The sequence below is a fragment of the Ursus arctos genome, unplaced genomic scaffold, assembly GCF_023065955.2.
Source record: "Ursus arctos isolate Adak ecotype North America unplaced genomic scaffold, UrsArc2.0 scaffold_17, whole genome shotgun sequence".
Classification (NCBI taxonomy): Eukaryota; Metazoa; Chordata; class Mammalia; order Carnivora; family Ursidae; genus Ursus; species Ursus arctos.
In genome coordinates, this window is record NW_026622841.1 from 50,923,563 (window position 1) to 50,936,647 (window position 13,085).

Here is a 13,085-nt window from a genome sequence, read left to right on the forward strand (position 1 = left end):
AGAAAGAAAAACATTCATGCTTTAGAGGCAGTCTGGGACAACAAGCACAGGACCCAAGGGGTATTTTCACATATTTCAAATAACATAAGGGAGATGAGTTCCTTTCAGCTTTCAAATAGGAGCTAAAAGTGAGGCTACAAATGGTAATCCTATCTATCTGCCTATCTATCTATATCTATCTATAAAGATTTATGAAGGAATAATTGACAAATAACAACTGTAAGATATTTAAAGTGTACGACGTGATGACTGGATATATACACACATTGCGTAAGGACACATCCCATAGAATTAATAAGCACATCCATCACATCACGTATTTATCTTTCTGTGCGTGCGAGAGCGTTTAAAGTTCTACTCTCAGCAAATTTCAGTTTTACAATAGTGTTATCAGCTATAGTCACCATGTTGCACATGAAATCCTCAGACCCTATTCATTTTATAACCGAATATCTGTACCTTTTACCAATCTCTCCCTTTTCCCCCACCCTCAAACCCCTGGCAACCACTTTTCTACTCTCTCTTTCTACGAGTGTGATGGTTTTTTAAAGATTCCATTTCAAATGGTAATTTTATACACTCATCTGTCTGAGTCAGTGATTCTCAAATGTCAAGGTTGTAAAACTCTTCTTTTGTAATACAACATCTATCAATGTGGTATGGGGAGAGGGTCCAAACTTTTCAAAAAACTATAACAAGATGTGTTTAAAACATATTTAAATGAAGATACCGTCTCTGGGGAAAAAATACAATATATTATTATTAGAGTTGGAATCCTACTCCATGCCATCCAACTTATTCAGAGAACAGATAAGGAATCTAAAATAAGATTTGTTTTAACAATCGTGTTGAGTGACACAATAGGGTAAACAAATGATGAGTAATAAAATAATTGGATTTTTAAAGTACTATGCACTTCACGATTACGATGTTACTGGTATAGGAAGTCATTTTATCATACAAGTACTTCGACAAAATCGTTTGGAAATGAATTAGTTTTAAATCAACCATAACATAAAATAGCAAATGTGAGAACACATATCTATACATTCACACAGATGTCTGTAATGACCCACTTTCTAGGTAATATTAAATGTTCTTCGGTGTCTAAGGATTGATTTTTTTTTTCCCCTTCCATATACCCCTGAAAGGTACTACAAAGTATGAGCCACTAATTTATATGATGTAAAACAGACAAAACATAACTAAGAGATTGAAGGGGTCATGCTCATTGTTAATCATGACCACCAACGGTAGCTAAAGGCATTCGCGATTAGCTGGGTGGGAGCCTCCAGATGTCAGAGGCCTCCATCTGGGTCAGTTTTGGTTACCTGTGGGTATTCAGGCCACTCTGATATACTACGAAACCTCATGCCATATAATAACCTGAGGGCATTTTGTACTTTAAAAACCAACTTTCAGAAAGTGCAAGGTCAGTGCTCATCAAAGTTAATAGGTTGGAAAGAACTTTATAGCCCTTGATTGACTAGCATTACTGGTCTGGTTTCAAAATGAATGCAAATAAAAATGTACTTATAAACTTACACTTCTCAAACTACCCATAGTTCTGGAATTCATTGGAAGACGTAATTTTTGAAGTTTGTAAGTATTTGGTTTAAACTCAAGTCTACTGACACATGAATTACACTAAAGAATTTCTCTGGAGTATTTTCATTTAGTAAGTCAAAAAGAAGTTTCTCAACACCTAGGTTCAGAACAGACAGATAATGGCTTTAACAAAGTACATTGCAAATGGAGTTTTATGGTCTTTATCTCACCAGTAACTAAGAACTAAATTGTTCATATTTTGGAGTTTACTAAAGTGTTTTAGGTCACTGGCAAAATTGTTTCAGTCAGCAATGCATTAAGCGTTAGGTAGGCCGGCAGTTTGTTTAATTCTGTATGATGGGCAATTTGTTCCCTCCTCACCAAGAATCTCTTTGGCCCTGCATCGTCAAGGGGACAGATGAGGAAGCAGAGAGAAAGAGAATCTGTGGGTCATATGACATTCCACGCACAAGGAGTTGCAGCTCTTGCCTTAGCCTGAACCAGACTTGTAGGTCAGAGGTGGTGGAGGGTGTGGAAGGTTGAAGGGAGCTGGGTTCTTTAGTTTAGTTTTGTTGGGAAAAGTAATGCTCATCCATTTATTCTATGCCTGACAGTCTAGTCCGGGATAATATGCAAGTATTTGTAAATGTTTTCCTCCTCAGCATAAGAACTCAAGGAAGGAGTCCGGTTGGGCCAATCTTGGCTGCACTTTTGTGCAGCTTTATAGAACTAAGCAATGCCACCACACGGCCACCATGCTTCTTGCTGCAGAGGTGAAGCTGACTGATCAGCCCATGTCCTTCTAGGAGGGTGAGGACTAGAACTCAAATCTTAGGAATCTTGGGGGTTGAGGGGAGGTCAAACAGGGAAAGAGGTCAAACAGACTGGGATTTGCATCTTGTCTCTGCCTCCTACCCTGTCACCCTGGCCAAATTATTTATTTATCTATTATTTTTTATTCCTGGCCAAGTTATTTAGCTTTTCCACCTCCATTTTCCTCAACTGTAAAGCTGTCATCAAAATAATGTCGCTATCTGACCCATAGGGTCGCTCTGAGGATTTAACCAGTTCATGTAACTAAAAGCCCTCAGCATGGCGCCCGGCACCTGGTGTGCTCTCTATCTTCCCTTCCGGGGCGGGACTTGAAGCAGCCATCAGTGGCCCTTTGCCGGAAGTGCAGTTCCACTTCCTACCTCTAAGCGCTGCCTACATTTCCAACTAAGTTCCTCTACTGGCTAAGGCAAGTGAGCCCGTCAGGGACTGGGAAACGTCAAAAGCCGGCTTTATCAAAGTTAACCTTTCCTAGAAATCTGCAAAGTTTTCAAAACGTCTTGTTTGCGATTTCATCTTCAAAATCTGCAGTGTTTGCGTTCTACCTCATAATATACCTGCTTATTCTATAATTCTGTTAAAAAGTGTGCTGTGTTTGCCCTAGAGTGTGTACATATTGGCTTCCCTCCATCCTTTAGCCAATTTGAGAAATAGAGCTTTACCTGAACTTTTATACATTTAAGGACCAAAGAATCATGTTAACTAAGATCCATACAGATTAGCAAGTTTACAAATTAGCAGGAATTCTGTTCGTGGCACATAGTGAAGCCCAATAAAATATTTGTTGAATTCACTTACCAACACATTTACTAATCTATATTATCTCTATGCAGAATAGAATTTCTGAGAAGGTGGAAGAAGGGCCAGGTAAATTTGCTGAGGGAGGGGAAAACAAACTACAGGTGTAGGAGGTGGGTATGAGGAGGAGGGAAAGGATCACCCCAAAGGGAGGTTTCAGAAAGAGAAGACTGGTGAAGAAGGACAGAGAACACCAATTTTTGCATGCTTTCAATTTTCTTTTGATTGAACCCTGTCTCGATAAATCCCATTCAGTCTATATTTGTCCTTGTTAACAAGAAGATGTGGTTAAAGTTCTAAAATCATAGTCGACTAGATTGCAAATAATCATGTTTTTACTTTCCACAAGATAAACATGTTGCTTTTCATGTTCTTTATTTTAAGCAAGCTTGACCAACAGTTGACCAATAAAAGCTATTCTTGTAGAAGGACACTTGCAGACACAGTAGGCGTTTTTTTTTGTTTGTTTGTTTTTGTTTTTTTAAGGCGTATGTATGTGAGGAAGCTCTTGCCCTTGTATTTTGCAGCCAATTTAAAAAATGTTGTTGATGTTAGTGGTGTTTTTGTCCTTCGTTTTGCTTTATTTGGTTTTGGTATGTCCGAGAAGGATGAATGATTCATCTGTCTCAAGGAGATCAAATCTACACTTTGGCCTGCCGTCCACCTCTGGCCTTGAATGAAAACCGAGAGCCCTGATGATGAAATAGGCACCAACGGCTATTTCAGAAGGACAATCATTATCCAGAATGGTTCTCTGTAATACTATTTTTGAAATATCAGGCTGTTTCATATTTCGGTAAGAATAATGAAATCGGGGCTGCCATGTGAAAGCCAGGAAAACGGAAAAATTTCCGTTACGAAAAAGCAAAACAAAACAGGAAATGGAGTTTCAACTTGATTGGATTTTCCTCCCAAGATTATTTAGGTATAAAATAAATATTTCCAATTTTAAGAAAAGCAGGAAATAAGATTCATCAGAAAATTCTATTCCAGGTAAGAGAGTCCAATGGGCCTTCATTTGGTTCAAAATCAGTTTTACTTTAGTTGCGCCAGTCTTGACAACACGTTCTCCTCCTGACTAGGAAGTGGTAGTGATGGGGAATGTTACCTACCAGGTTTTCTTCACACAGTTCTCTGAACTGGTAGAATTTCTGGGCCATGAGAAGTTGGGCACTGCCAACTGCGGTTCGGATTTTCCCTAGAACTGAAAAGAGCAAACATACAAGAAGTTTACACGTTATGCCTCACGGTTGAGATTTAGTCTGGTAAAGCAAAGAGGAAGTTATGCTGCAATATTTAGGGAAAACAGCACACATACAGCACGTGAACACACACACACACACACACACACACACACACACACAACTGCCCAGCTGCCTTGTTACTCTGCTAGTCTATGGAACAGAAAGCTCCTAGGGTAAAGTGAAGTATAAAATCAAATTGGAAAAAAACCACAGCTCATCCCCCATATTTCTTAGGAATAACGGAGTTTTCCATCACAGCACTAGAGGTTACAAGAGGCAAATAGGGTCCCCCCCTCTTTTACGGCAGGGATGAATTTCAGGTGTTTATCAGTAGAGTTATGGATTTATTTGTGTCAGCCATCACGGTCTGCTAGTTCCCTTTTCTAACCCAAATCCAAACGCCAGAAAAGCAATCCTGACTTGGGGTGGGGGGGGATCTCTTGGCACTCACCATATCCTATCCATAGCCTTCAGTATTTTTCCGGAGCCCAGCCACCGGGACCGTCAGGAAAGCGCCACGGTCAGTTGAAAGATTTTCTAAGGAATGAACATTTTCAGCCTGTTGCCTAGGGAACGCCAGCACCGTTCCAGCTTTTCCACTCCACAGACCAACTTTATTGTTAATATACGTTTAATTCCCTATGCACTGTGCTGAAAATCTCCGTTGCAAGCTACTTCTTGTCTTCCGTGCAGACTAAGGCGAGAACCTTTCAACTGACGGGCGTGCTGAGACGGGCGCAACGGCTGCGCACAGAGCTGTCCCGAGGTCTGCATTGTCCCAAGGCCCTCCCTCCGCCCGCTGGGGAGCGGGGCGCAGCTGCGCGGCTGGAGCGCGGCCACCGGGCAGTTCTCAACACGCCCTCCCTGTCGGGAAGGAAGGGGAGAAGGCGCCCTGCTCGCCCCTTCCCGCGGCCCCGCACAGAACACCAGACACGGAGGCTCCCCCGCAGGGCACTTGCCCCGCGTGGAAATCCGCGCGGGGACGTGTCCTAAAGGATCGAAGCGCTGTTCGTGCCCTTGTTGTTCGGCTGTGAACTGACAGAGCCTGAGACCCAGGGCGGAATGAGGTCTCCCTTTCTCGACCTCAGTCCCCACAGAGTCTGAGAAGGAAACAAAAGAAAAGGAAACTTCATCTTGGAGCAGGGTTTTCTAGTAATTTTCTGCTCTGTTTAAAACTGCCAGGCTAAAAAAATCCCCCCCAAACAAAACAAAAACAAAACCAAAAAAAAAAAAAAAAAAAAAACCAACAAACAAAACATAAAATACTGCCAGGCTAGATAATGGTTTAGGATGCACATTATACCTCGGCATGACTCAAACATTTCGGCACCCCCCACGTGGAAGTCGGGGCGTTCATGCGCTCTCTGGCACCTGTCAAAGCGAACAGCCCCCCCCCACCCCCCGCAGGAATTGCCTCCTCAGTGATAGCTAGGGGTTCCCCTGACCACCATAGGACAGCAATTCCTCAGGCCTAAGGGTTTACTTTCTTCCAGGCTGCTTTTAACATCTTTGGATGGTTATCTTTTAACCGCCTTAACCGGTGATCTGTGGTGTGAGGCCCTTCTCCCTTTCTCACACCCCTGAAGCAGAAGGAAAAGCGCATGTGGAGACACAGGGCATCATCGTAGCTCAAGGTTCAGGGCCTGAGCTGGCTGAGGGTTCCGGCTACGACGCTTCCCGGCCCCTGCCCTGGACAGGTCACGTAATCTCTGTTCTCTCATCTGTAAAGTGGGGCTAATGGTACCCATTGTAGGGTTGTTGTGAAGGTTGAAAGCAGTAATACATGGGAAATGCTTAGAACACTGTCTGATATATAGCAAATGACCAATAAATGTTTGCTATTACCTAGGGCCAGGACACTATTCTGCCTCTCTGGGTGTCCCACCTGTGGGCCCCACACTTGCTCTGCCAAGAAGAGAAGAGAAAAAAACCAAAGTCTGGATTATTCAAAGGTAACCAGACATCGTCAGTTGCCTGGGACAGGTATGTGGTTCAGATGACCCTTCCCAGATCTGAGACAGTTCTGAGAAAGCATTTCCTAAGTGATCGTGTGGCTTTAGGAACTCTAAGGTCCCCGGAAACATCTCTGAGTTATGTTGGTGAAACCAGCAAATCTCAGAGTGAATCCTGGGAGCTTAGAACTAGGACTGAGGGGTCTCCAATTTGCTGGCTGCGAAATTTGCATAACTCCTGGGAACTCACAGAAACTCAAGCTATTCTGATATTCCTCAAACCTTTGAGCTAATGGTTCTCGATTACACCAATACCTGAGCTGTATGACAGACTACCGTAGTAAGAGTAGCTGAGTGAGACAGTGGTGCTCGAATGAGAAGAAAGCACCGCTCCAGCACCCAGCCATGTAGGTGGGGGTTAGCGGGACGGATGTCCTCTGGACCGTAAAACAAGGGATAACTGTCTTCATTCAGCATGGTCTGGTGAGAGCTATAGATTTAGAGCAAAAATAACTGGGGTGGAGTTGTGGCCCCTCTGTTTTCCAGGTTTTTGCCATCACGTTCCTTGAGTGGAAATTCCCTACTGGCTCTGGGGTTGTGTGCATTTCCAGTGTCTGAGTGATAATCTTTCCTGGGCCCAGGGAAGGGAGATGCTGATGTGGGCCTTCAGTGAAACAGGAGGGCTAGGGGCAAGCAGACAAGAGTTCCCACTTCTTTGCCCTCCACACTTTTGTTTCTAGAGAACTAAAAACTCACTTTAGTTTTTTTTTAAAGATTTATTTATTTATTTGAGAGAGAGAGAGAGACAGAGAGAGACTGTGTGTGGGGGGAGGGGCAGAGAGAGAAGAGGGAGAGAATCTCAAGCAGACTCCCCACTGAGTGCGGACCCCAACGTTGGACTCGAGTTATGGTCTCAGGGTCGTGAGATCAAGAGTCGGATGCTTAATCAACTGAGCCACCCAGTCACCCCCTAAAAACTCACTTTAATTTTTAAGAAAAAAGCTCTAATGGGGGCGCCTGGGTGGGTCAGTTGGTTAAGGGTCTGCTTTCAGCCCAGGTCATGATCTCAGTCAGGGTCCTGGGATTGAGCCCCACGTTGGGCTCCCTGCTCGGTGAGGAGTCTGCTTTTCCCTCTCCCTCTCTACTCCACTTGTGCTCTCTCTTGCTCTCCCTCTCTCAAATAAGAAAATGAAGTCTTGAAAAGAAAAGAAAAGAAAAGAAAAGAAAAGAAAAGAAAAGAAAAGAAAAAGGGTCTAACGGAGTTGGTTCTCTTTTTCCGTTAGACATACGCTTGGTGTGTGAGATCACTCTCTTCTCCTGAAGGTAAATTTCGTACTTGTTATGTAGGCCATGAGGAAGAGAAAAGCTAGAGAGGATGTGCTCCTGGATTACATTTAGCTGCTTTCCTTCACATTCTGGTCCATGTATATTTTCCAGATTGTTCAACTCAAATATAGTCAGCAGTTTGTACCATCCATCTCCCCTCATTCACTGCATCTTCTGGAATGATGTCTCTCTGCTGTATTTCCTCAGGCATGCCATTTAACCAACTTAATACCATCTATTCGTATAATATTTAATCATATTATAAGCGTCGTTCTGCTGCACCACTCATTTTATGTAGGTAAAGCTGGTCTCCCTAGGTATCTTATAAAACCCCTGATAGTTCATTTTTAAGATTCCTTTCTCCCTATCCTTTCCTCCCCAGCTGTTAGTCTATTCTTCAGTGGCAGTACAAAATAACAACCCAAAACACCAGTGAGCTAAATTCCTCCCATTTCAGAGGTAGGCACTGCCATACTAACTCCCCCACTTATAATTCTAGAAACTTCTCATCCTGCAGTAGATAGTTATGGGGGATTATAATAGAGAGCACAGGCCTGGGTTAGTTCACCACATAAAGCCAAGATCTTTTGGAAAGTCATCACTGTTTGGTTTTTGCGAAGATCTGTCTATTCATATTATTGCCTTGTATTTCATGTGCACATCTAATCAGATCCCGTCAGAACCCTGCGAGGCAGGGTAGATATCATCATTCCATTTGAGAAAATCTGGGCTCTAACTAAAAAGTGCCTTTGCTGGGGCCCTAGAGCGCCTGGGGCCCCGTCTTCTCCCTCTCCGTCCAGCAGTGCTCTTTTCTCTCAACACGTATTGAAAACTGGGTCTGAACCTACTTACATGAAGCCATCTGAGGGTGATTTCTTTCCTCGATCAACATTTTTTAGCCAGTGCCACTGGACAGAAGGGAGGCAGCTGCAGCAAGCTGATATAAGAATGGGGGAAGTTCAACAAACCCCCTCCCTGTTCCACATTCAGATGGGAGAGCAAAGCATATGTACGAGAAGTAATTGTTGAAACAGAAATTTCAGGAGTGAAAAGAACGTAGGAACCAGGATCCCTTCAAAGAGATGCTAGTGGGTGTAAGGTTTAAGTCTGGGTTTTGCTTTTGAAGATTATACATCATAATAGAAGCAGAGAAAGACTATTTTGGGGTGTGAGATGGGTCTCTTAGGGAAACTCTGATTTTAAATCTGGTCACATGCAGATAAAACCCCAGACACTGAGAGAAGAGCACTCCTCCTCCCTCCCACTGACCCCCGTGGGTGATGACTTGTATTTGGGAAACGAGCAGGTGCTATAAAAGGCACGGGGGTGAAGGGGTGGCCATTTCTTTTAATCCTGCAAGTGGGTCCACGGCAAAGCTGCAAGTAGGCTGTGATAGCAGCAAAAACACAGATTGTTCCCTTTGGGGCTAGACCCGACTTTCTGCTGCATCCAAATCAGTATCTCATATCCGCAAGCATAGCTCTCGCTCCCTTTCTCCGCCATCCTGGGGGGTGCGGTTGACCGCTTCTCACCATGTCTTCCCTGCTCACAAGACTCAGAATCAGGCACTTCCTGGCCAAGAAGTGTCCCCCCCGCGGATTTTGATGAAAACTGGTCATAAAATCAGGTACAAGTCCAACAGCAGATGCTGGAGAAGAATCCAGCTGGGTCTATCAGGACTCACACGTGAGACAGCGCGTGGATTTAAGCTGCTCCAAGGTCACCAGCATCACCACTATCTGGACAGCTGGATGTATGTTAAGGGGGAAATTATTTTGCTCTTTGTTTCTATGTTTCTGCCTTGGTAGGTTGTCTCAAGAATAAACACGAGAGAACTTTTGTTTGAAAAAAGAAGTCCTTAAGTGTAATTAACATATCCATCCTTTAATATTCCTAGAAGAATCAAGTCCCTGGAACTGAAAAGGCAGAAGCAGTGGATTTTCTGACTGCTTCTTATTCTTTTTTTTTTTTTTAATATTTTGTTTATTTATTTGACAGAGATAGAGACAGCCAGCGAGAGAGGGAACACAAGCAGGGGGAGCGGGAGAGGAAGAAGCAGGCTCATAGCTAAAGAGCCTGATGTGGGGCTCGATCCCATAACGCCGGGATCACGCCCTGAGCCGAAGGCAGATGCTTAACCGCTGTGCCACCCAGGCGCCCCTGACTGCTTCTGATTCTTATCTACTAGGCCCAACTCCACAATCATCAGACCCCCCACATTAGGCGTCCGAACAGAGAAGAATAGACATATTTCTTATGCCCTCAACGGCATGTCCCCAAAACTGGGATGCTAAAGACCAGGACAAGGTGTGCGGCTGGCTGTCCTACCCGTGGTGAGCCTTCCCCCTTCATGTCCCGCGGATGTGCTGGGCGGGACGCTCCCCGAGTCCTGCCACCTGCGCTATAATTCACCTAGTGTACTCCTTTTCCAGTCCAACTTTCCCTCTCGGAGTAGTCTACTGGAAAGAGCATAGGTGTGCAAGTCAGGAATGCCACTTACCAGGGGCTGATCTTGGGGAGTTTATGGTACTCTCAGACCGTGTTTCATTTATCTGTCAAATAATCATAATACTATCTTCATAGGATTGCTGATTATTTAATGAAATAATATACAAAAATTGTTAGAATGTAGCAGCAGTTGTAACTCCTCTATTCTATTGACATTCTTTAGTGCTTGGGCATTTAGCTGGGAAATTAAAAGGTAGCTTCGGCCAAAACAGGGAGTTACTTCTCCGGCTGATCTTCATACTCCGGCCCCTCTCTCCAGTAGTGTGGACTGATTGAATGTCCTCTTTTTTTTGGTGGCTTTCACTCAGGCAGGCTTAGGCAAGTGTCAATAATTTCTTTGGTCTGTGTGTCTAAGACGTCCACCACAATTATTCAGGGGCCCAGATTTCCTGGCATAGTTCCCCCACCTATCAGAGCTACGACGGTGGCCAGCTGGTTGCTGGGCGATGGAGATACACAGAGGAGACAGAACTCTAACCAGTGCTCGCCGCTTATACTACCCAGCCGGGGCCTTGTGCAACAAGGAAGCTCACTGCAAAATGAAGGGCCAGAACCCTCCTCATGAGAAGCAGCTATCCTGCAAAACAAGGTCCATGTTCAGGTGCAGAGCATGCTGGGTAAATCCTGGTAGCCTGGAGAGCTAGATGCCCACCTTGTGTTCCAGTGTTTAGTCGTGTGGTTCAGTGCCACTCTGAACCCATAATCTTCAAACGCAGCTGATTTTTCATTGCTCTTCATTAGTCCTTTGAGGTGATCTTTGTTACCGCCCTCTCTGACCCTCCCTCTCTGACTCTTACTCACTTGCAACTCAACCCTGCTTCCTCATCTTCAGCAATAACCTTGCCTCCTATGAGATGAAGAAAGCAGAATCAGGCAGGAATATTCTCAATGTTCTGCCTCTCCTACTACTTCTCTAGCCCCCTAAACCTCTAAAGAGTGTGGAGGTTCTCCATGGTGGGCAAGCACCAGACTCTTCTGGTTACTTGGACAACAGCAGAGATGCCGGGTGCCAGGAGAGAATTACTTACATGCATTCCTAATGTCACCTCTCCACGACTGCTAACTGCCCCCACACTAAAGACTTTTCTACATTCACTCTTCCCATCTACCTGTGTCCTTGGCCTGATTCCCTTCTAGCTGTTCTGAGAATGTGCTCCATAAGTCTGTCCCTGTCTCTGCAATCTCTGCCTCTTTATACCATAACACTACCGGGGATGCCTGTAGCTTCCGCCCATCTCTCCCATTCTGAGGGAGGGTGGGAATCCTCCCCCATCTCATGGTCCCCTCCAGCTAATATAAAATTCTTCTTCTTCCTTGTCCTGGGCTGCATTACGTCCTTCCAAAGTTCAAATGTTGAAGTCCTAACCCCCTATACTTTAGAATATGACTGTATTTGGAGATATGGCCTTAGATTCGGTAATTAGATTAAAAGAGGTCATTGGGGGGTCCTAATGCAATGTAACTGGTGTCCTTATAAGAAGAGATCAGAACACAGACCCAGGGGTGCTCAGTCGTTAAGTGTCTACCTTTGGCTCAGGGCCTGATCCCAGGGTCCTGGGATTGAGCCCCGCATCGGGCTCCCTGCTCCGCTGGGAGTCTGCTTCTTCCCTTCCCACTCCCCCTGCTTGTGTTCCCTCTCTTGCTGGCTGTCTTGCTGTCAAATAAACAAATAAACTCTTAAAAAAAAAAAAAAAGAAAAGAACACAGACACAGAGAGGAAAGACCAGTTCCCTCAGAAGAAACCAGCACCTTGGTTTCAGACTTCCAGCCTCCAAAACTGAAAACACCATTTCTGTTGTTCAGGTCAGCGGCGTGTGGAACTTTGTTATGGCAGGCCTGGTGGAGTCATACCTTCCCGCGAATGCTCTCGAAAGGATGGAAGGCCTCTGCTCCTCAATTTCCTCAGCCACCCTTTGTCTCCCCACCCTCTGCCGCCTGGCCTCTCCTCACCCTCCTTCTCCTGCCAGATAGCTCTGCATTTGGCACCAAGGCCCCCACACACAGTCTCTGGCTCTGACCCTGCATTCCTTTTTCCTTAGGGCTCTCTCCCTTCACCTCATAAATGCTGAACACAAAATTCAGTCCTGAGCCCACTTCCCATCTTCCCCTTGAATGAGCTCATCACTCTCTGTTTCAGCTATTCCGGAAATTTGTTTATGTTTCCCAAATTTGTAAACTCCAGTGTATATCAACCCCTCACGCCTCAGTGTTGCATAGCTGAGCAGCCACCAGACACCTCTTGTCTCCCCAAATCCATATTTCCCTGAGGATTCCCGAGTTGATTACTAGTAAGGTGACAAGTCTTCATCACCCCATCCGCAGTGAGACTGTTTTCCCTCCCTTGTCAATGCTGGAGGTTTGGTTTTAGTAGGGGAACTAGAGGATTTTTTTTTTATCTCATATTAATTCCCATGATTAAGACTTTTCCATGGCTTTCTATCATCCATGGGGTAAGCGGGGAACTCTCTACAATGCCTTGCAGGCAAGGCCCCCCTTAGCTCTGCCCCCTCTCTCAGTGCTCTGGCTCCCCAGTTGCCCAAATCTAAAAGCTGTCTCTCTTCTCAGTGCCTTTGCTCAGGCTAAACACCAGGCTGGGGGTGCCTCCTGCCTTGATGCCTCCACTAGCCCACCCCCTCTCCCCCCATGCTCAGGTGCACCTCCTCCAGAAAGCCCTATCTCCTTTCCCCTCTCCCCCTCCATTGCTCCTCCAATTCCCCAAGCATAGAGCTCTCTCTGCCCTTTCCACATTCTTTCCAGCATGATCTATTTATATGTCTGACTTTTTAACCAGACCTCAAGCTCTTCAATGGCACACACTGTGCCCATGTAATTCCTGGTATCTTGTTGAAGGAATAAGTTTTGAAACTAATGGACTCAT

At 44.9% G+C, this 13,085-nt stretch overlaps 1 protein-coding gene across 11 annotated transcripts in view; it reads right to left on the reverse strand.

The window, feature by feature from the left end:
• The window catches only part of DLGAP1 (DLG associated protein 1), an 843,835-nt gene that overhangs the window by 3,188 nt on the left and 827,562 nt on the right, over positions 1–13,085 (reverse strand). For all 11 annotated transcript variants that reach the window (XM_026496025.3, XM_057313266.1, XM_057313260.1 and 8 more), the window contains one exon: positions 4,290–4,381. In XM_026496025.3, the coding sequence (XP_026351810.3) occupies positions 4,290–4,381 (92 nt within the window). The remainder of the gene's footprint in view (positions 1–4,289; positions 4,382–13,085) is intronic.